Source organism: Pyrus communis, chromosome 1 (assembly GCF_963583255.1).
Source record: "Pyrus communis chromosome 1, drPyrComm1.1, whole genome shotgun sequence".
Taxonomy (NCBI): domain Eukaryota; kingdom Viridiplantae; phylum Streptophyta; class Magnoliopsida; order Rosales; family Rosaceae; genus Pyrus; species Pyrus communis.
This window is the reverse complement of record NC_084803.1, coordinates 42,170,516-42,192,477: the sequence shown is the minus strand read 5'-3', so window position 1 is coordinate 42,192,477 and position 21,962 is coordinate 42,170,516. Positions and strand designations below refer to the sequence as shown.

Genomic DNA, 21,962 nt, shown 5'->3' with positions numbered 1-21,962 from the left:
ACTCAGGCTTACAAATAGATAGATGATGAGTTTTGTTTCTCTTCTAGCTCAACTTTTAAAGCGTTTTTATATAAATCATGACGTGTTTTTTCTTATTTACTTACCTTGTCAATGTGAGACTAAAAAATAATTATATTTTTGAGTCTTTAATTGATACGTATAAAAAATGAATGAGCATTAAATTAAAACTATTGGTGACATGTGATTTGCAAATTTGGTCTAAAATTTCGGTCTACTCTTTGTTGAAGGTTAGACTTGCATTGGAATGAATGTCTAAAACTACAACCCACATAGTTACTAGCTAATAACTAGAAAGGAATATTAACCAAACAGAAATTCATAAAAATTGGAAAGAATAAACATGCACATAACATTTCAAACTTATGACCTTTCGTTAATTTTAAACAATAAAAACCTCTACTTTTAATTAAACTTCTTGATCATTTAACCAAATTTATAAATGTATACTCTTATGAAAGTAAAAAATACACATAGCATTTCAATCATGGGACCTCCTCATTAATTTTAAACAGCTTAAACCACCACTTCTAATTAAACTTTTTGATCATTTGACCAAATTTTATAAATTTATACTTTTACGAAAATAAATTTGTAAAAATTGGAAAATAAATAAACACACATAGAGTTTTAAACCCAAAACCTCCCCATTAATTTTAAATGACAGAAGCCACTAGTTCTTAAACTTATTGATCATTTAACCAACTTTTATAAATTTATACTGTTAATATATATATATATATATGAATTATTATTGGCACTCCAAAAATCTCATTTTACACTCCAAACTTCCTATAATTAGAAAGAAAAACACTTATGAGGAGTGTAGAATAATATTTTTTGAGTGCTAATAACAATTCCTTATAAATATATCACCCTAATAATTTTGGTGCCCCAGACGGTCGCCCATCCCGCATTGGGCCAAGGCTAGCCCTGCCGATAAAATAGAAAATGAGAGACCCAAAGTAATGAGAAAATGACTTGTAACTGTGAGGTTGTAAGGTATCATACCCTATGAATAATGAAATAACAAAAAATAAGTGACCGAGATTAAGGGAGAAACTTTTTATGACATTTCCGAAAAGACCACCTATTTGTTTGTTTACTAGGTTCAACACGAAATCATAAATAAGTTCTACCAAAGGATTGCCAAGCATTTGGTACCGAGTTTCCTCCTTTATTTTTTGTAACAAAATAAACCAGAAGTAGGACTAAACTAAGAGTTAGAAGCGTAAACAAAAAGGTTTTGTGTTTGAAAAATACAAGTTTCCTATACTCGTAGGAATCAATGGGAGAATGGAAAATTTCTCGAGTCGTTGGGGACCCACGGTGCTGGGGTAAAGCTCTTTCATTTGCATGATATGCTTTTTATGGCCTTCGGGGGTTTAGCTGGCGCCAATTCCCTGAGGAGAGATGTACGCTTTATACAGGTAGGGGGGTCATGTATAATCATGGCCATACGATTAATACTAGATGGTTAGATTCAAATCAAAGAAGAGACTCCCGCCTGGGGCTAGGGATGGTCATTCAACCCGTTAAATTTGATAACTGTGGATAACTGTTTGAACGAGGCGGATTTGGAGATGAATTTTTTTTTTCGAATATGGGAAAAATCGTGTCATCCACCATGCATCCACCCCAAAGTATATGCTTCAACATGAATCACACAAGGATAGATTGATATAATAGAAAACTCTGGTAAAATGCCCAGGATTTTCTATATGGTTATATGAGTTCCTGATCCATATCCGTTCAAGTATCCGCACCAAATAATATAATACAATATATGTATATTGGGTATAATAGAATCTACGTCGATCCATATCCGTCTCCCAATCTACAGAGAATAATATGTATATTCGTAAGTATTAAAATTATTTGATAATCTATATCGTCTTTCTGCCATACCTTTTTCATGTAACCAATTTCCCTTAATTTGCTATCATATTTGGCTTATCAAGAACACCTCCACAAAGTATTATTATGTTTTTTACGATTTGGATATAGATATTTAATGAAAGAATTAATATTAGGAATTGTTATTAGCACTCCAAAAATCTCATTCTATACTCCAAACTTTCTATATTTAGAAAGAAAAATATATTTGTGAGGAGTGTAGAATGAGATTTTTGAAGTACCAATAACATTTCCCTTAATATTTATTAAATTATAATATGTCAGTTGTTCAAAAAAAAAATTTTGCATTCGTTAAAGTGTGGTTATAAATAATTCTAATAATTAATTTACGATTATGAATATAATTAATCTTCGAACTTATGAGAAATGGATATGCATTTCTGTTCTCACAGTAAACCGTTGTCGATGCCCGAATACTCTCAAGTCCTGCGGTATCACCAACGAGAAACTACCAAACGCGCAGAATGCCGATCTAATCGCTCGCAACCCTTCCCACACTTCAGTTGGTAATCTTCCTCCGCCAAAATCAATGAGAGTGAATTCCGGCGACGGCCTTAGCGGTGCCTCCGCCACTGCCGCCGCCGCCGCTTCCCGAGATGCCGAGTCCCTCTTCCGGTCCAAACCCATTGCCGAGATCAGAACCGTCGAGTCCACCACCCGCACCCAGATCCAGTCCAAGAAGGAGGAGCTCCGCCAACTCGTCGGTACTCGCTACCGCGATCTCATTGACTCCGCCGATTCCATCGTCCTCATGAAGCGCTTCTCCCACTCCATCTCCCAAAACCTCTCTTCCGTCCACTACTCTATCAATTCCCTCTCCTCCGCATCCTCCGCCGACACCCCCGACTCATCCCGCCACGACCCGACCCGCCACCGCATCTATGGAATCGCCTGCCGGGTCAAGTACCTCGTCGACACTCCGGAGAACATCTGGGGCTGCCTCGACGAGTCCATGTTTCTTGAGTCCGCCGCGCGCTACGTTCGCGCCAGTCACGTATACTCCATTCTCGCCCTCCCTGGTCACGTGCGCTTCCTCTCCAACTTCCCTCTCCTCCAGCACCAGTGGCAGATCGTCGACAGTTTCAAGTCCCAGATCTCTCTGCGCGCCCGCGACCGCCTCTTCGATCGAGAGCTCCACCTGCCCGTCTCCTCCTACGCCGACGCATTGGCCGTCGTCGCTTTGATCGACGACCTCCGCCCGGAGTACGTACTCTCCCTCTTCCTCGACACTCGGAAGTCGTGGGTTTCCGGGATACTCAATGCTTGCCGTGCCGATGCTCAGTGCTCCGACGTCGTTTCGGTGCTGTGCGAGGCTCTGCGGGTGATTCAGGTGACTGTGGGGCAGGTTGGTGAGCTCTTCTTGCGGGTGCTCAGTGACATGCCGTTGTTCTACAAGGTGGTATTAGGTAGTCCTCCTGCATCCCAACTGTTCGGTGGAATTCCCAATCCAGATGAGGAGATCAAGCTTTGGAATTCGTTTCGGGAGAAGCTCGAGTCTGCCATGGGAATGCTGGACAAGGATTACATTGCCAAGGCTTGTTGCTCTTGGCTTAGCGACTGCGGAGGCCAGGTGGTGGATAGGATCAACGGGAGGTTCCTCATCGACGCGATTGGCAGTGGCCAAGAGCTTGCCTCGGCTGAGAAGTTGATTAGGGAGACCATGAACAGCAAGGAGGTATTAGAAGGGAGCTTGGAGTGGCTCAAGAACGTTTTCGGGTCCAACATTGACCTGCCATGGAGTCGAATGAGTGAACTTGTTCTCGGAGACGATTCAGATCTCTGGGACAGTATCTTCGAATCTGCATTCGTCGCCAGGATGCAGGTGATTGTGGCATACAGGTTCAAGGAGCTCGTGAAGGCCGTGAACATTAAAGAGGGCAAACCCATAGATTTCCTTGGTGCTGGTGGTGGAGTTTGGTTTGTGGAAACCAAATCGAATAATGCTAAGAAAGGTACTGCTAGTGCTCTGCCTTGTGAAGAGAATTGTCTCAATTTCTATTTTGGTCCCCAAGTGAGTAGTATTCGAGATGCGGTGGATAGTAGTTGTCAGGATGTTCTTGATGACTTGCTGTGTTTCTTAGAATCGCCAAGGGCAGCTCTTAGGTTAAAGGATCTGGCACCGTATCTACAAGATAAGTGTTGCCAGACCATATCCAATATATTGGTGCAACTGAATAATGAGCTTCATAATTTGGAAATTGGCAAAGACACGCAAGGGCCGGTAACTGTTGACAGGGCACTTTTCATTGGGAGACTCTTGTTTGCATTGCAGAGCCACTCCAAACACATTCCCATCATTCTTGGTCCTCCGCGGTCTTGGGTAAATGTAACAGGGTCTGTAGTTCTCGATAAGTTCCCGCCCATGTCAAGACAATCTAGAGCTCCCGCTGATTCTCCAGTGCTTGATAGCCCCTCAGGTTCTAAAAGGCATACTTCATCTGCTACTGCTGCATTGCTTGGAGCAGGCCAAAGTGCAAGCCCTAAACTTGAAGAGCTTAATGTAACTATGCGAGATCTCCGTATTCGAGCGCATGGTTTGTGGATGTCGTGGTTGTCTGATGAGCTTTCAGTTATTCTTTCCCGTGATCTTCAAAAAGATTATGCTTTGTCATCATCAACTCCTCTGAGGGTAAGGCGTATTCAGCATACTTTGCTCTCCATTATTTCTGTTCTTTACGCTGTTATTTACATTTTATTTAGTATAAGTGAAATGGACTGCAATCTTACGTGATTAGTAGATAGTCATTCGATGCCAACTAGAAAGTGTAAATGATCCTCCCTATCATCTGTTTCATTCAGAGAAATAAGTGAAATTAATAGGTTTAAGCATTTGAATCTAAACAGCCTAATCTTTATACTGCAAGCTTGTCTTGATTATTATAATATGGCAGTTGGCCCGTAAGCCGCTTTAACTGGAGATAATTGCAAAGTAGGCCAATGCAAGATATAACTTTTTTATACAGCATTCTAGAACGGTAAAGAAACATTCTCCACAAAATTGTGTGTAATTACAATGTAGGACGAATGATGTGGTTTAATTGAACAGACCTGAAAAGGTAAATTTGTGGATGATTCAAAAGTGGTTTTAAATCAAAGCCATGGCTTAACATATAATTATGTGTTGTGTAAATTCACATTTTACTAGTATTCTTGAAGATATTTGGTGGTTATGTTATCTTTAAGACTGAGTTGATTGTCTGTTACGCACTTACGCTACACTGGTAGTGGTCTGCTGAGTACGGTGTTGATTGAATACAATTTACCTATCATCATTTTTATTATTTGGGCAGGGTTGGGAAGAGACAGTTGTTAAGCAAGAGCAGTCTGATGATAACCAATTGGACATGAGAATATGGCTCCCTTGCATGCCTTCTCTCTATATAGTCTCATTTCTATTTCGCATATGTGAAGAAGTTCATCGAATTGGAGGTCATGTTCTTGACATAACAATTCTGCAAAAGTTTGCATTAAGATTGTTGGAAAAGGTATGTAGCTTCGCTTGGTATCTGACTTCTTTTCTCTATTCATCAATGTGTTGCTCACATGCTGCTAGACTAACAGGTCATTGGCCGGCCATCGATACGTCATTCTTATTTCCATTACAGTTTTATGTATACCTATTCGTGATTTTACTATTGCTTAGCATGAAGCCTATCTTCTTATCTTGCAACCTCAGGGATGTAAGTATTGGTTTTGTTTTTTTTGTCGACTCTTGCATATATATTTATGTGCCCTTATGTGTCAGTTTTAATAAATTTACATCTTTATTACCTCATGAAGTAGCTTACGTTTACTTCTGCCATTCACAGAAAATGTGGGTTTTGTGTGTTCATTAGAAAAATGAAAAATTCCCAGTTGTTTCTTTAGATTATTGTTTTGAAATATACTTTAAACTATTTGTCTTTTTTTTTTTTTTAAATATTGATTGCAATACTTTCATGTAGGTCATTGGTATTTATGGAGACTTCCTTTCTACTGTAGAGGCTGGTGTATCTCAAGTGTCAGAGAAAGGAGTTTTGCAAGTTCTGTTAGATTTGAGATTTGTTGTCGATGTCCTTTCTGGGGGAGATTCTAATACGAGTGAGGAGTCATTTGCATACCTAAAGACAAAAAGTCCTTTCAGACGGAAGCAGGACCAAAGCCACGTGAAATCTGCCATTAGAGAGCGTTTTGATGGGTTGATAAATCGTCTTTCGCAAAGATTGGATCCCATAGACTGGCTTACGTAAGTTAATTTATTCTCGTGAATAAAAACTTAGAAATCTAAACAAATATAATGAACTTCCAGAAGTTTGGATATGCGACTGGTGTCTCATTTCGTGCATCTTTCTCCCATATTGTTTTGCTTAAAGGGTTCTCTCTAGTGGTTGTCTTCAGAGAAAACTGAATATTTAGGAGTTACCTGGTTGATCTCTTGGGCAGCTAGTATGTTGTTATGATCACAAGGGAAACTGAGGATTTGGATCTTAAATAGAAAAGCATGGGAAATTAGGACAATGTATTTTATGGAACATAATTCAACTAGTGAATCATCTATAGGGGAACAACAGCTCTAATGAGTTCTTATTATAGCACAGAAGTCGTGCTTATTGCGGTCCTATGTTTTGAATTATCTTATTTAATGATTTGTATAACTATTTAGGCATTTTGACTTTGTGTATTTAATCACATTATCTTATTTAAGGTATGAGTCATATCTTTGGGAAAATGAGAAGCAGTCCTACCAACGCCATGCTGTCCTCTTTGGATTCTTTGTTCAACTTAATCGCATGTACACAGATACTGTTCAAAAACTTCCTACTAATTCAGAGTCCAATATCATGAGATGCTCTTCAGTTCCTCGCTTCAAATACCTTCCCATCAGGTTAGTGTTTCTTGAAATTTCTACCATGGTAGTTGCTACATTACCAGGTGTGCATAACCTGTGCTACTATTTTGAGTCTACTCATATTTCATTCATATAATGAACTGTATAAATTGGGTTGCACTGGCTGATTCGCTACATACGACTGTTTCTATTAGTGTTTTCCAGTTTTAACTATGTCCATAAATATTCATTGCCAATGGGTATCTTCCTCAATTATGGGTTCTGAACTTTTGACTTTGTCTTGGTGTTCAAGTGCTCCAGCATTGTCTTCAAGAGGGACAGCTAAGGCATCCATTCCAATCTCTTCGGATGATATTTCTTCAAGAAGTCCCTGGAAAGCTTATAAAAATGGAGATCTTTCCAGTAAGCTTGATTTGGACGATAACTCGAGTTTTTCTGCAGTACCAATCTTTAATTCTTTAATGCAGGCAAGGCTGTCTATCTCTTTACATTTTCTTGTTACAAGTTATTCCTATTTTTATAGTTGCATTCTAAAAAATTTTGTTTCATGTTGGAATAGCGATGCATTTCTTTGAAATTTGAATTTTTCTGGTTCACAATAAGCCAGTTGAGACACATAGTTAAAGCATGTAACGCAAGACATTTTTAGTTTCACACTATTAGGTTTGATTAAAACAAGTAAATTGTCTAGATAGTAATGAGATAAAAGAGCGTCAGGTCCGTAAGCAAGAATGGATTGCACTCAGCATACCTCTTGTTTGTTCTGATATCACCGCAATATTTCTCTTTGCTTGTCTTCTACAAACAACCACCTAGCCTTATCCCACTAAGTGGGGTCAGCTAAACTGTTCCATTTGTTTAGGATATTGAGATATACAGGTTTTGAAAATGATATTCGTTATGATTGGCAGGCTGGAAGTAAATTTGGAGAGAGCTTAAAACTAGGATCCATGCTAGCAGATGGGCAAGTGGGCATATTCAAGGATAGATCAGCAGCCGCCATGTCGTCAATTGGTGACATTCTACCTTCCCAGGCTGCAGGTCTCCTATCATCGTTCACAGCTTCCAGATCATACTCTTGATTGCCTTCAGAATTCTTCGGTCTTGTTTTCTTTTGGGCCTATACAAGTAATCTATGGCTGTGAAGAAAAACAACGGAGTCTCACCAAGCTTGAGATAAGGGCTTGGAGTTTGCAGTACTTATTTGAAACTTGATAGAACAGGTATGCGTTTATGAAACCCTAAATTTTGGAATTTTAGTTTGAGTACCGGGTGGGAGATTAGGAAACTTAAGATAATGAGGTTATGCACAGAAGACTGAGAGGTTGAGTAACCCTAGTTTGAAGCTTTGAGAGCTTGATTCTTTTATAAATTTGATTCTTTCGTGTTTCCGCTTGTCTTCAAAATTGTTCGAAGTCTGGGGTTTTGCATTTAAAGTTGGCTGTTAATGTTTCGAAAGACTTAAGAGGAGGTTTAACGTAAGCCTATCTCCCACGTACAGGTGAGTCAGAGTCATCATTATGTACAGAGGAGAGGTAGCTGAAAGTTTGGTCCATTTGTTTCTTCAATGCCCCCGTCTACTTTCGAAGGCTTCAGCTAAATTGTCTATGGAAGTTAATGCAATGCTGAAGGAATCGGAGATGAGAACGATTTGGGTGTCATGTCAGCTTGGATGAGGAGGATGCGCGATATTGTTCGTGTCCAAATTCAATTTTTCTCTACGAACTGGAACACTGTCATGTAATTTTGTGTATAACTTGCAATATACGAAACCGTGTAGTATGTACGCTTAACATGTTAATTAGGAGCCTTACATAAATGAATTTGTACTGTTCTGATTGTTACATAGCTCTTTCTTTTTGGAAAAAACTTCGGAGTATATATGGTGCGTTATTGCATTCAAGTTCAACCAAGGACATAATATGCATTCGAAAAATGCCGGAATCCCCTGGTACATTTTTGCATCACTTAGCGGTGGATGTGGTACGGTTTGACACCAAAAATAAAATTGAATCAACTAGTCCTCAACGATTTGGTTTGGTTTGGTTTGGTTTGGACTTGATCAATACCACTATTAAAACAAACTGAATCAAATCATTGGTAATCAATCAGTTTCGTTTTGGTTCGGTTAAATTAAGCATATTCTAACAAATCACGTCCAACATTTCAAGCGTGTTAATTTTCCAAACATCTAGCGAGAGAAATTGTTTTTATTGACCGTAATCGAAGAAAAATTAGTTTTATTGATCGGTGTTAGAAAATGAAATGCCCATAAACAAGTGAGATTAGATGATTTAATCAATCACGGTGTTCTTGTATTATACAACCTCCTGTAACAATTTCTCTTCTAAATCAACCAAAGCATCTGCACAAAATTAATAGATACACCTAAATTTCTCAGTCTGAAACAAAGCAGCATTAGTCAACAGAAACACACGCGTCCTTGAAATTAAAACAATTTAACCACAACTTCTCCGAGAGACACGAACGATAACGATAGCATTCGAAAAAAAAAAGAGTAGAACTCTTGAAAACTAGTCCATACAAAATTGACAAAAGTCAGTTGCTTTGCGTTTAACAGTTGCTAGCTTAGTTGGTACTAAATACGAGCTCAGACACTACTGTTAACTAGCATCCAGTGTTCATCTCTATAGCTTTACAAGATTCAAAAGTTATTCAAAATGCAGCAAAAGATAGACTGATAAGCTGCAGCTGCTTACGTTGCAGGGAGAGGGATTGGCTTCACCGCACTTTGGATTCGACGAAATGCTGTTTTTACTCTTTCCTTGAGACCTTCGTTTTCACTCTCTACATCCCCGCTCTGTTTATCAAGCTGCGCCACATTCCCATCAACACTAATCACTAGTTTCCCATTTTCTCCAGGCTTCACATCGCCAAAGAGTGAAACCAGAAGTGCACGAATGACCTTTTCCACCTTCTTCCCATTTTCTTCCTCAGTTTTCATCTCCTCTGATTCAACAACTACCTTGGGGACTTCTCGATTGATATTCAAAATAAGAGCAACAATGGAGTCGGACACCATGTCACTTATAGGATCCGAAGGCCAATGCAGTGATATGTGTTTATCTGTATCCTGCTTCAATGTCACCCGATCATGCACTCGCAATGTTGCCACTCCAGATTCCTCATCCACTGAAGACTCTACACTCTCGAATATTTGCTTAAGCCGATGTTTTATCACAGTGAAGCCACTAGCATATGGAATAGTAATCCGTTGAGTGACATTTGCTGTGCACAGCTGTGAGAAGACATGGAGATCATCGGAAGCCATTATTTGATAACTGAAGCCTTTTTTTACCAGCAAACCGCTGACAGTTTCACAAACTTCAGGGATCTTCTCAGCAAGCCTTCCAATAGCTTTTGCCATTTTCTGGGAGTTAAAATACAATTCAACAGACTGACAATTCTTTGGGGTCAGGATTTTGGTGTTCCAATCAGCAAACTGGGTCACGAGCTTCTGTTTTAGCCTTCCCATCTCATTAGCTCCTCCATGAACTAGGATTATGTTAGGAGGCCTCAGCTCGTCCAAAAATGCAGTAGTCTGGACAGAGTCCGCGTGGGCAGAGAATGAAATGTGATGGACCTGCATGTTGAGAGGTACCGAGAGTCCAGTCATACTAGTTACCTCTTTCGGTTCATTGATGATGGTTTTGGCTAGAGTCCCTTCAACCATATAACCTGGAATAACGCATGAATTTTTCTTATCAGTGCACCACTTATCAAATAGCTGCCTTGACAGTCCACTCTGAAGACCACCAGGGCTTGCCATCACCACCGATGGGCCTACATCTTTGAAATTCTCAATGCTCTTTAGTGGTGATATGTACTTGAAAATGAAAGGATTTGACTTCGCATTGCGGATCCTATCGTTCATAGAAAGGGTGTATGTCTCGTATACAGACAAACATCTTTTGGCAAGTGGAGAAGCATAATAAATGGGAATATTATGGAGCTCAGGATGGTTTGACCAATACTCATCAAGGATGAGGAGAAGTTCTTGGGCACGGCCAAGTGCATATGCAGGAATCAAGACACGACCCCCTTGAGAGATGGTTGTGTGGATAACATCAGTGAACCGCTTCTCACGGATGTGCCGAGGTTGATGGTGCTGGACACCATAAGTCGATTCAATAATGCATACATCAGGGGAGAACAGTGGGGTCTCAGCAGCACGGAGATGCCGGTCTTCTTCACGTGAATAATCTCCAGTATAAAGGACTCTAACACCGGCTATATCAACCATAAACATGGCAGCACCAAGGACATGACCGGCAGCGTAGCACCAAAATCGAATGCCCTCAACCTCTACTGTCTGATGGAAATCAATAACCTGCAATTATCATGCATTGTTAATATTAATATTATCATGGGAATATCATTCATGAATCATGTCGGATTTAAAGGATTAAGGATCCAATAACAGTATTCCTGTTAAGCGTACTGAATACAGTAAATAATAAATGTATAATGACGTAAAGATGGTGAGGACTGAGAGTTCATCAGTGACCACAAAGATTAATCAACTACTCAAAGTACTAATATCACCAATCGCCCTGTCCTCAACTGCAATATTAATTAAGTAAAAAAATGCCAACTGAAATACATCTAAATATACATCCCCTATGAGACACATAACTAACAGTACTAGTAGCGATAGAAAATACATCATCAAGAACAACATAACTCAAATTTAACATAAATCTGCGTTAGGTTGGTTATGCTGGAAAGTGGAAACAAAACAGGTGGGAATGAAAACATAAGCCATGGAAGGACAACAAACCTCAATTCTATCCATTGAGGAATTTATGTCCTGCTCATCAAACAACATATCTTCAACTGAAACTTTGCTCACTTTTATATAATCCGTCAAAAGCAACTTGTAGATAACCTTTGTAGCATAAGTCATAAAAACTCGGCCTTTGAATGTGGTCTATCAAAAGTTACAGAGATATTAGTCCCCTGAATAGCAAAATACATACAAATTATTGTATAATTCCTTCATAGAGTGAAAACCTTCTCAAGAAAGTAAGGTAGGGATGCAGCATGATCCAAGTGAAAGCTGCAAGAAAAAAGCATGACCGCATATTAGTATAATGGAATGAACCATCAAGTAGAAGGTAACGTAACTTTTAACTATAAAATGTAATAGGATCTAATCAGGTGATTAGGATAGTTTTGCATATTAATTCAGCTTATTAGGATCTAGATCATTTTGTTGTGGAAACTCTTTGTTGTAAATAAGTGGTGTTGAGGATTTAGGTCCGTAAATTGGGTATTTGAGCTAATTTTCCATCATTATATACAATCTTTTCAACTGACAAGAAAATCAAGGAAATAAGCAAAAAGTAGTTAAAAAAAGAATGGTTGATATGTTCAAAGCCATCTTTTAGTCAAAGAAAAATTATCCCATGTAAGCAGCTATCCCATTAGCATTCATCGCTTCTAACTCTAAACAAGAAATACAGAACGAAAGAACGTAAAGTATGTTGTACTAAACCAGAGAAAACATAACAAATTAAGAGTTTTGTTGACCCAATGTGTCATCTCTGATATAATTTAGCAACAGATTTCAACAAAAGCTCCAAATTTTGTACATCAGTTGACGATAAATACATACTGGGTTACGAGAAGGACATCAATTGTGGACGGATCAATCTCATCAAAGTAGGGCAAAGCAGCCATGCCCGAATAAGCGGGGTGAATACCACAATCAAACTACAATTCATACGAAGGCGACCACACAGCCACAAATGCAAGAAACAAGAAAAAAATCAAAGTCAGGAGAGTGAAAACACGAATTATATATTCGATACTGGGAAAAAATAATAACGCAGTTGTGTGAATGGCAGCATACCAAGACAGTTTTCCCTTTGAAGGTCATGTGCACGCAAGAGCGGCCGACTTCATTGCCGGCACCTAGCGGAGTGATGATCATTTTATCATCTTCTCTTGATGCAGCAGGAGCCTCCCGCCGCTTAAGAGGCGCCGGCGCCGGCGGTTGTCCCACTGAAGCCATCTTTACCCGGAATGTGTGAAGCTCTGCAATCAAACTGATAGACAAATGAATCAGAAGACTTGAAATTCCAACTAAAAGTTACATTTTCTTGATTACCCTTTTTTTTTTTCAGACCCTAAATCGAATTTACCCCGTCAAAAAAAAAAAAATTAAGAAATTGAAATTTTAGTTGAATTGAAGAGGAAAAGCAAAGAACATCATATAAATAAATGAAAACCAGAAAAGAAAATGTTCGATTTCTTACCTAAGATTACAGAGAAGGAGAGAGAGAGGGGTAAAAAAAATGCCTAAAACCCTAGAGAGAGAGAGTGTGTTTAGGAAATTTCGCTGAGGAGAGGAGCGAGGAGAAGAGGATGAAAGAATTAAAAACAAACGACCACAGTGGGAGTCGAACCCACGACCTTCTGATCCGAAGTCAGACGCGCTAATCCACTGCGCTATGCGGTCAGATAATAGGAGGGTGTAGAAACTTATCTATACTACACTCAACCTTTGAACAAGCTTGACATCTTTGTTCTTGGGATGCTTCACAAAATGTGTTGCAAGATCAATCAAATAGTCGGATTTGCTAAACATATAACCCTTTTTTTTTTTTCTTCTTAATTTATCAATTTGTGCTCAGAGAATTATGAGAACTTACTAGCTCTTAAAATGGTGATTATGTACGTTGTTAATCATAAATGGATTGATTAACCATGTAACAGTGTTTCAGTATCACACAATAATATTCTAACCAACAATTCGCGATCTCAACTGCATTCTAGCATTTTGGTCAATAGTGTTAGGGGGTTTCATTCCTTTTAGTTAAAGTGTGTAGCCATTATAATGTATATATATATTCTAGCATTTCAATCAAACAAATGATGCCTTATTTTCAAAAATCACTATCATATGAGATACGAATATTACAATACCAATTAAAAGGACAACCCAATAAGACTCTCCGCTTTGCGAAGGTTAGGAAGGAACATTTTTTGTACGCAGTTTTATCCTTACTTTACAAAGATGATAAACATTAGAATACCAATTACTGATATAATTCATGACATCATAAAGGCATATTGTTCTAATGATTCTACAAAACCACATTGTACATCATATGTTGGTGCCTTGACTCCCTCAATTGATTACGTTGTTACCGCATCCGGAAGACTGGTGGATGCTCCAAGTATCCAGGCAACGAACACTCATCCATCTCTTCCGATCTGAACCGGGTACGACATCTAGTATCCCTTCATCTCCTTATGCTCTTCAGACACAAATGCTTTCCAGTTAAGCTTGGCAATCTCATTAGTACGCTTCACGCGTTCAAGGCTCTCAGGATCTTGATAGGTATCCTCAAGTCCACCCAGGTGCTCAGCCCACAAAGACATCCGGTAACCGTATACCTGCATCCGACCAAACGCATTGTGTATATAACATTTGTAATCCACGAGAAAAGGTTTAAGGACTTTCTTGCTTTTCCGAGTACCATATAAAACTAATCTAGTTCAAAGTACAGTCCGATGTACACATAATTATATCCGACTGAAATAGTTAATACAGTCCGATCTGTTACAAAAGGCCTTTGCATAAAAATTTACACAAAGAAGTGTGGGAGAATTTTGAACTTACAAACGTAATAGGTTGAAGCAAAAAACTTTAACCTGCAATTCACTCATTTTATATCGGAGTAATAGAAAGAGAGAAGTTTGCAATTACCAGTTTTCCTTGGTGTAAATATATTTTCATATAAAAAATTATTAAACAAACAGAGGACCCTATTAAATCAGAATAAACTATAAATTTCGTATTATTTTTTTAACGGGCCAGGAGTACATCCAACGAAAACTTGGGCTTTAGCCCAAACCACAAACAACAAAAGCCCAAACCAACAGTATGACATAAAAAATAAAAAATAAAAAATAAATCTGCCAAACAATCTCCAAAACCCAAAACCCTAAAATGTTAATGAAACCCTATGTAAACAAGAAGGCAGAAACAAAACCCCTCCTTCTTCGTTCCTTCCTTCTTCACTGAACAAAGAGCGAAACGACAATCAGAAGAACGAGGTCGTTGGAGAGAGAAGAGAAGCCGACGAAGATGTTGGGGAAGCAACCGGCTTCGGGGGAGGACTTCGTGGCGGTGCACGAGCTCTTCCGCCACCACATAGAGTCATTCGATTACCTTGTCACTAAGGGTCTCTAGGTTCTAATCATTAAGATCAAGCCCATCAAAATTGTCGACCCTTCAATGATAGGACCCATTCCGTAGGAATGGAAAAGAAAAGGAAAATGCAAGTAAAAAATAAAATTACAATTATTTTCATTCATATCTAATTTAGATGAACATAGTAGTTTAAAGGGTTAATCTCAATTTACTACCCTGAAATTTCATGGTTTTCAACATTTGGTGCATAAAGTTTTTTTCATCCCAGAGTCATACCTCAAGTCTTAATTTTGGAACAGTTTCATACATCCGTTAAGTTTTCCGTTAATACTTCTGTTAACTGATGACATGGTACCCACGTGAACAATAACTAAGCGCCACGTGTCAATATGGACCCACTTCAATATTAAAAAAATGCAAAAAAAAAAATGCACCCGTCCCTCACCCCCCGCACCCTCTCCATCCTCTCTCTCTTCTCTCTTCTCCAATTCCACGCCCCTGTTCTCCTCGCCCACAACACCTCCGCCATCATCCTCATCACGTTCATCTTCCTCACATGCCACTACGTCGCCTCGCACAGCGCAGCTGCCATTCTCTCTCTCCTAATCCTCGCCAAGGTCACTAGCCTCTGCCAGAACGTGTGCACGTTGGCCAACGTTGCCGCCTGCAGCAGTTCTGCGCCGCTTTCCTTCCGGGGGGAGGGAAATGGGAGCGCAGGGAGTAATTGGTGGGACCGGAAAGCTTCATTATGCACGTAATTGAGTTCAAACTAATCAATCACCAATCTCAATTATCGTTTTCAAGCAATATTAAATATCTTACGAAGACCGATGGAACCAATCTTATATCAGTCTAAACCACCAGAGTCCCAATAGAAGTTTCAAAACCTACTGCAACAAGATAAGCTTTACCGTCTCATTTCACTACGAAAGAGGATTCACAAAAGGAATTTGACAGATTATTTACCACGGAAAGACTTCAGGAGGACAAATAATCTCCCTTCCCATCAGATCAAACATGAGAAATACACCGATTATAACTCGTCTTCCTACATCCCTTCTTGCATCGTCATGTCTTGAGTGGCACTGGCATGTCATCAATAATTTTTCCCCTGCAAAAACCAATAACCATGAGCTATCTAAAAATTCCATCAATTTCTCATCTCATGCTCAAATTTTAATGATACTCCACAAGTTAAAGATTCATAAACAGTGGATCTTACTTGGTTAATCCCTGTCTGTCCCACGGGTGCATAGTTACTTTGTTGGAACCTGTCATCTCCTCCATGCCCAGGGTATCTCTGGCCATTACCAGATGTCGGTCCTTGGCCATAAGCCCCAGGGTTCGGTCCTTGTCCATAAGCTACAGTGCTCGGTCCTTGTCCATAAGATCCAGTGCTCGGTCCTTGTCCATAAGATCCAGTGCTCGGTCCTTGCCCATAAGCGCCAGTGCTCGGTCCTTGCCCATAAGCTCCAGTGCTCGGTCCTTGCCCATAAGCTCCAGAGCTCGGCCCTTGCCCATAAGTTCCAGAGCTCGGCCCTTGTCCATAAGCTCCAGCTGTTCCCTGTCCTTGAAATCCACTCAAACCTTGTCCACTAGTATCAGCATGTTGGGGGCCATAATTCCTATTTTCTCCCCTAAATCCCTGCTGACCAGGAGGAGCATAATTCCTCTGATCTCCCTGTGGGAAGTTCCTGTGTTCTTCAGGACGATAACCTTGCTGCCCACCTTGGTTGTAATTGCCCTGATATGAAGGTACTGGATCTCTGCCTGGCTGATAAGCATCCCTCGCTCCAGGGGTATTCACTGGAATAGGACCTGTGTTCTCTCCTTGTCTTGGTGACCTATAATTTTGTTGTGGATAATTTTGTGATGCCTCGTAGTTCCCTCCACCTTGCATAGCACCCTGTTGACTATAGGAGGGATTGCCTGGCGGATTATACGATGGTCGTTGCTGATCATATCTTTGTTGGTCACGGTTCCTGTTATTATCACGGAATCTTCCGCCCTGCTGCCTTCCATACTGAACTGGGGGTGGTCTTGGTATGATTGTACCATTAATGTATTTGTCTCCTGATATTTATCAAAAACAACTTAAATACATTAAAATGCTAGATATGGATGGACTAGCTCATTTGTTTACAACTCTCCAATCCAAAACAGCATAACTGGTTGAATCTGCTGATAAATTTGCAACCCACCATTCTCAAAGAAAATGATCATTTAAATCTTACCTCCATACTCTTTGTTCTGTACATCAATGTAAGAATCTGGCAGCACAAACACTACTCCAGGTAAACCTGTTAAACGTTGAACGGAGAAGTTAGCAGGATTCAAGACTATCATTTTCAATGGTAACGCAGAATGCTATCCAAAACTTACCTTCGAACTTCTGTGACTCTTCCTCGGACATCTCAACCTGAAAGCCTGTATATGTTGTAGTGCTACAAGCATACATCTTCTTTTTTGCCTCTTCCACACTGAATAACAATAAAACTTAAGAGAAGAAAAATCCAATGCATACAGTACTGCTGCAAACATAGAGCGAACCAAAAACACGCCAAGAAACTAGTAGCATCAACAGAATCGCATCCAGGACCCAGCAAATGGTTGATGAGTAATACATATATAGCCAATAATATATGTATAGTAAGACCAGTCAGAATTAGATTCGATAATCGGAAACTATAGAAAAGACCCGAAAAGAACTAACATCGTCACCCGAATTCATTCCCCTCTCCTTCTTTCTTTCTGAAAGTAAAATATTTCACAGGCAAGACAGTGCAACATCTTATCAGTTCCTTTAAGGGCTCGAGGCGATTACCCCAGAAACTACGCAACCAAGATCAAAATTAACAATTTCGTTCACAAATGTAATTTTACCCCAAATTTTCTTAGTAACCAAACATATTATAAAATCAAATACAATAAACATAAACACGTAGAGAGAGAGAGAGAGAGAGAGACCTGATGTTCAAGCCCTTAGCACAGGTCTCCTCATAATTCCTGATCATTTCTTCAGCCGGAGGCTTGTTGTCTCTCGGGAAATCCATGACGATCAGCCAGTGGTTGTAATCGCACCCTTCGAACAGTACCGTATGCGGGTCAATCTCGTCCTTTTGGTTGTTTCCGTACGACGACGGCCGTGCGGAGGAGACCGACGACGACCTGAAAGTCCGAGACTGGAGGAGGAGCCTCCAGGACTGTTGCGGCGATGCAGGGGATTTTTCGGAGGTGGGGGCGCGAAGCAGAGGAGAGGAAGAGGATTGTAGAGCTGAGAGTGCGGAGGTTGCGGAGAGAGAGCGGTGGAGAGTGGAGAGACCGCTTAGGGTTCGGCGGAGGCGTAGAGAGCACAGCGCCATGGCTAGGGTTTTGAGAATTTTGGCCTGTTCGGGGTTTTAGAGAAGAAAAAGGTTCACTGCTCTGTGTGCATTAACCCCAAATCCCGCACGAGGGCATCATTTCTTCTTCCTAGAATTTCGGTTTTGCCCTTCATTTTTTTTTTTTTTTTTGAAAAATGGATATTATCTATATTTTGAATAATCGATATTATATACACAGTAGGAGTGATGTGTGTTTAGCCTCATAATGGACTAGCAATAATGTGGTTTAAATTTGTCATTGGCAAAAATTGAACCAATAACATCTCAAATATTAGTAAAGAAAAATATCACTATACTGTAGTACTAAGTTGTTCTTTTGCCTTTCACTTGAGTACTAGATCTTTTGGAGTTTTTCAACATGCTTGAAAATACTTTTAAATTGATTGAAAGTGTTTCTGAAATGGTTAAAGGTGTTTTTGATAAAATATTTTCTGAACTATTTTTTAGTAAAAATGCAATTAAACCTTTAAAAAACACTTGAACTTCCTGAAAGAAACACTTTTTTCTTTGGTCAAGATTACATTTTGAGTCCTGATTTTTTTTAACGTAATATTTACAATAAAATCACTCATTTATAAGTGAAGATAAATATCACTAGACTCATATTAATAAGTAGTGGAGAATTTGATTTTTAATTAGTTGAATCTAAACCTATTAAACAAGTCGTATGTGTCGTGTTCATGTCAATCCAGTAAAATGTTACATGGCTCGTCTTGGTTCGCCCATTAAAATAATTTTCTTTTCACAAGCACTAATTTTGTGAGAAATTGAGAACATGTTCATAGAAATATCAACAAGTGAAGAAAAATATATTTTTCTTGTCAATGGACTTATTTTATGACACGTTAAGTACGCACTTGAATACTGCATTATCAAGAAGAGTAAAAGTTATTATCCTAATGGTAATTTGGCCTTAAAAACAAGGAACCATCTCGTAATTTTAAGAGAAGCAATTGAATAGCTACATAGTAGATGATGAACTGTTGCAACAAATTCTGATATTATTCCTACCAGTTTCTTAAGTAAAAAAAGGACCGTTAGATCTTTTAAATTTACAAGAACGAATGACGGAAAGGAAGGATACGCTGCTTCTCCATGTGAGTACGTTGAAAAAGACTTGCAGCACCATACGACGCCGTCACATCCACACAGAGAAGGAGAGAGAGCACCGGCAGCAGCACTTCCGAACCCCAACCACCTCAGCATGAATACTCATTTCGAGTGCACGAGTATTTATCTGAATCGGTAAGAATGAGTGATTCACAGCCTCCTACTAACAGCGACGAAGACGATGAAGGCAATGGAGTGGAAGAAAATGTGGACGCTGTATTAGATTTGTTTCAGAAAAAATGAAGTTCTTGACTTGTCGGCCAAGAATTCAAAGTATTGTTTGACAGCTTAGCAAGTTGAAGGCTTCACAAGTATTTTTGGCGTTGTGAAATATAATTTTACGGGGTGTTTGATAATCCGTAACCACAATCAACAAAAATCCAATTCCGACTCCTCCTCATTTCAATTCCTACAATTCCGACTACGGATTAGTATGCAAGTTCTTAACACTTAATGTCCTGTTATGCAATGTTAAAATTGATTCCCAAATCTGGTTTGAAGACATGTCCCTCACTTTTAAACTTAGAAACTGGGGGTACCAGCTCACAAGCACTTTTAATACAAGTACTCTGAAAAATCTGATGAAAACCAAAGTGCTTCGTGGAAAAGCATTTGGAAGTTTTTACTTCTTGAACATTTCGCAACTCAAAAACACTTTTAATTATCTAAAAGCACTTCTAATTATTCTAAAAGCACTTCCAAACACAGAGAGATTCATAAAAGGGTGAGTTTAGAAGATACAAAGATCTCCATACCACAAACGAGAGTACAAAATCATTAAGCAACTCATATAATTAGAAACAAGACAACCTTATCCTGAAACAAACTAAAGCCAGATCCAACCAGCCAGCAGCCATCAAAACATGACGTCATCATGAGAAAGCTCAAAAGCACTTAACCAGTAAGCTCCTCTTCCTTGTGGGTCTCAAGTGTGACGTCAGACGACGGATAAGCCACACAAGTGAGCACGAATCCACCGTCAATCTGCTCATCATCCAGAAAGCTCTGGTCCGACTGATCCACACCCCCACTCACGACTTTGCCGGCGCACGAGGAGCAAGACCCTGCCCTGCAGGAGTAGGGCAGGTCAATCCCGGCCTCCTCCGCCGCGTCGAGAATGTACACGTCGTCGGGGCACTCAAACTCTTGTGGCCCTTCTGGTGTGAGCAGCTTCACCTTGTAGGCAGCCATCGCCACACGCCCTCCGCGGTTGGCCTTGAGCCCGAAAAGGGCCTGACCGACGTTGGGGGATAACCGCAGGCTGGTCATTGGCTGGCCGCGGATGAAGGAGGTGCTGACCATGGTGCCTGAGAGAGCTGTGGCTGCCATGTTTGTTGGTTTGCTTTGGTTGCAAGGCTTTTTTGTGTTGTGGCTAAAGAGAGTGGGAGTGAAAGTCTTGGCAGTGTTGATAAATGGGATGGCTTGGGGAAATAGTGTGGCTACAAATGAGAGAGAGAGGGTGAAGTGGCATCAACCCTTATCTGCGACGTGGCAACACCTTGTGGATCACTCTATCTTTTTATCATCACCACAGGACCATAGAGAGTGAGTGAATGTGGCGGGCACAATCCTCCTCTGAACCAGGTTTTTGGTCTTATTTCAACGGTTAGTGTTACCCGCACACAGTTTTATCCAACTAACTCAAGGGTCGAAGGACGACGTATTTTGTGTAATTTCATGCAAGATGAACACACTAAGACCATCATAACCTTACTTAATTAGACTTCATGCAAGCAATCAAAATCATCTTAATATCATGTTTAGTTACAAGCTTATACTACTAGAGCTGATAAAATTAATTAATTTTGGTTCTAAAATAAACTAGTAAATAATACAGAGGTTAACATCTCCTCTTGGTTTGTGGAGGTGGGATCGAAAAACATTTATGACCACATAAATTGACCGCAGATCACAAGATGTGAAATGAGCATTTGGCCACACATACAACACTAGATCCACTCTTCCTACCTACAAAATTAGAGGACTTGTCCTTCTCTACACCGCTGGTTAAATTGAAGTTACCCAAGATGGGTTTAACTATAGCATTACCTGTATAACAAACAAGAGGCTATCTTTTTGAGAATTCAGATCCTCTCTAAATCTCACAGTTCGGAGTTGACAGATCTCGTAATCCAAATTATTCGTGAGAGGAAGAGGGAGAGAGATTCGAACCCCCAATTCTAGTAAGGTGGAATGGTAGTACGGTCTAACAGAGGCAGTAAGATTTAAGATGAGTAATCCAGATCAGTCAGTCCATGGACTCTTAAATCCGGAGAGGATCTAGATTTCGTTTTGAAAGCGATAATCTTAAGTTGAATAATTATGATACGGAGATTTATGTCAAGTGCATAGCAAATTTTGTACAATGCAGGTCGAAAAACAGAGCTCGTTTACGGCATGGAAAGGAACAAAAATGCTATCAGCTCTTGCTGGAGATATGCTCATCCTTAATTTTCTTTATCGACACCGACAAAATATTACGGAATCAACTGTCATTCATACAAGTTACAAGAAATACTCG

At 39.7% G+C, this 21,962-nt stretch overlaps 4 protein-coding genes and 1 non-coding gene across 5 annotated transcripts; 1 reads left to right on the top strand and 4 right to left on the bottom strand.

The window, feature by feature from the left end:
* The first annotated feature begins 2,308 nt into the window (after positions 1 to 2,308).
* LOC137716039 (conserved oligomeric Golgi complex subunit 1-like) lies at positions 2,309 to 8,605 on the top strand. Its single transcript, XM_068455434.1, has 7 exons — positions 2,309 to 4,564; positions 5,226 to 5,420; positions 5,880 to 6,160; positions 6,620 to 6,799; positions 7,056 to 7,230; positions 7,675 to 7,986; positions 8,265 to 8,605. The coding sequence occupies exons 1-6, from the start codon at positions 2,465 to 2,467 to the stop codon at positions 7,843 to 7,845; spliced, it is 3,102 nt and encodes a 1,033-aa protein (XP_068311535.1). The 5' UTR covers positions 2,309 to 2,464; the 3' UTR covers positions 7,846 to 7,986; positions 8,265 to 8,605.
* Positions 8,606 to 9,243: 638 nt separating this feature from the next.
* On the bottom strand, positions 9,244 to 13,158 carry LOC137740736 (cleavage and polyadenylation specificity factor subunit 3-I-like). Its single transcript, XM_068480559.1, has 6 exons — positions 13,045 to 13,158; positions 12,639 to 12,834; positions 12,402 to 12,499; positions 11,798 to 11,843; positions 11,565 to 11,714; positions 9,244 to 11,114 (listed from the first exon to the last, which is right to left on the bottom strand). Exons 2-6 carry the CDS (start codon positions 12,798 to 12,800, stop codon positions 9,480 to 9,482), a joined length of 2,091 nt encoding a protein of 696 aa, XP_068336660.1. The 5' UTR covers positions 12,801 to 12,834; positions 13,045 to 13,158; the 3' UTR covers positions 9,244 to 9,479.
* Positions 13,159 to 13,173: 15 nt separating this feature from the next.
* On the bottom strand, positions 13,174 to 13,247 carry TRNAR-UCG (transfer RNA arginine (anticodon UCG)). Its single transcript has one exon. It is a non-coding gene; the product is annotated as a tRNA-Arg (tRNA).
* A 2,519-nt stretch (positions 13,248 to 15,766) lies between these two features.
* On the bottom strand, positions 15,767 to 18,385 carry LOC137738962 (multiple organellar RNA editing factor 1, mitochondrial-like). Its single transcript, XM_068478433.1, has 5 exons — positions 17,916 to 18,385; positions 17,331 to 17,428; positions 17,183 to 17,248; positions 16,171 to 17,021; positions 15,767 to 16,059 (listed from the first exon to the last, which is right to left on the bottom strand). The coding sequence occupies exons 1-5, from the start codon at positions 18,308 to 18,310 to the stop codon at positions 16,045 to 16,047; spliced, it is 1,425 nt and encodes a 474-aa protein (XP_068334534.1). The 5' UTR covers positions 18,311 to 18,385; the 3' UTR covers positions 15,767 to 16,044.
* A 1,756-nt stretch (positions 18,386 to 20,141) lies between these two features.
* Positions 20,142 to 20,859, bottom strand: LOC137712442 (ferredoxin-like). The gene has a single exon (XM_068451517.1). It carries the CDS (start codon positions 20,768 to 20,770, stop codon positions 20,336 to 20,338), a length of 435 nt encoding a protein of 144 aa, XP_068307618.1. The 5' UTR covers positions 20,771 to 20,859; the 3' UTR covers positions 20,142 to 20,335.
* Between the last annotated feature and the right edge of the window lie 1,103 nt (positions 20,860 to 21,962).

What these genes read in the sequence shown, in the direction of transcription:
- LOC137716039 (XM_068455434.1), top strand. Translation starts at nt 2,465, where the DNA reads ATGAGAGTGAATTCCGGCGACGGCCTTAGCGGTGCCTCCGCCACTGCC. An exon ending in CATTAAGATTGTTGGAAAAG is followed by an intron (nt 5,421 to 5,879) that starts GTATGTAGCTTC and finishes ACTTTCATGTAG; the next exon opens with GTCATTGGTATTTATGGAGA. An exon ending in TTCAAATACCTTCCCATCAG is followed by an intron (nt 6,800 to 7,055) that starts GTTAGTGTTTCT and finishes TTGGTGTTCAAG; the next exon opens with TGCTCCAGCATTGTCTTCAA.
- LOC137740736 (XM_068480559.1), bottom strand. Translation starts at nt 12,800, where the DNA reads ATGGCTTCAGTGGGACAACCGCCGGCGCCGGCGCCTCTTAAGCGGCGG. An exon ending in GATGTCCTTCTCGTAACCCA is followed by an intron (nt 11,844 to 12,401) that starts GTATGTATTTAT and finishes TTTTTCTTGCAG; the next exon opens with CTTTCACTTGGATCATGCTG. An exon ending in TACCTTACTTTCTTGAGAAG is followed by an intron (nt 11,715 to 11,797) that starts GTTTTCACTCTA and finishes AACTTTTGATAG; the next exon opens with ACCACATTCAAAGGCCGAGT.
- LOC137738962 (XM_068478433.1), bottom strand. Translation starts at nt 18,310, where the DNA reads ATGGCGCTGTGCTCTCTACGCCTCCGCCGAACCCTAAGCGGTCTCTCC. An exon ending in GCTAAGGGCTTGAACATCAG is followed by an intron (nt 17,429 to 17,915) that starts GTCTCTCTCTCT and finishes ATTGTTATTCAG; the next exon opens with TGTGGAAGAGGCAAAAAAGA. An exon ending in ACAGAACAAAGAGTATGGAG is followed by an intron (nt 17,022 to 17,182) that starts GTAAGATTTAAA and finishes GATAAATATCAG; the next exon opens with GAGACAAATACATTAATGGT.
- LOC137712442 (XM_068451517.1), bottom strand. Translation starts at nt 20,770, where the DNA reads ATGGCAGCCACAGCTCTCTCAGGCACCATGGTCAGCACCTCCTTCATC.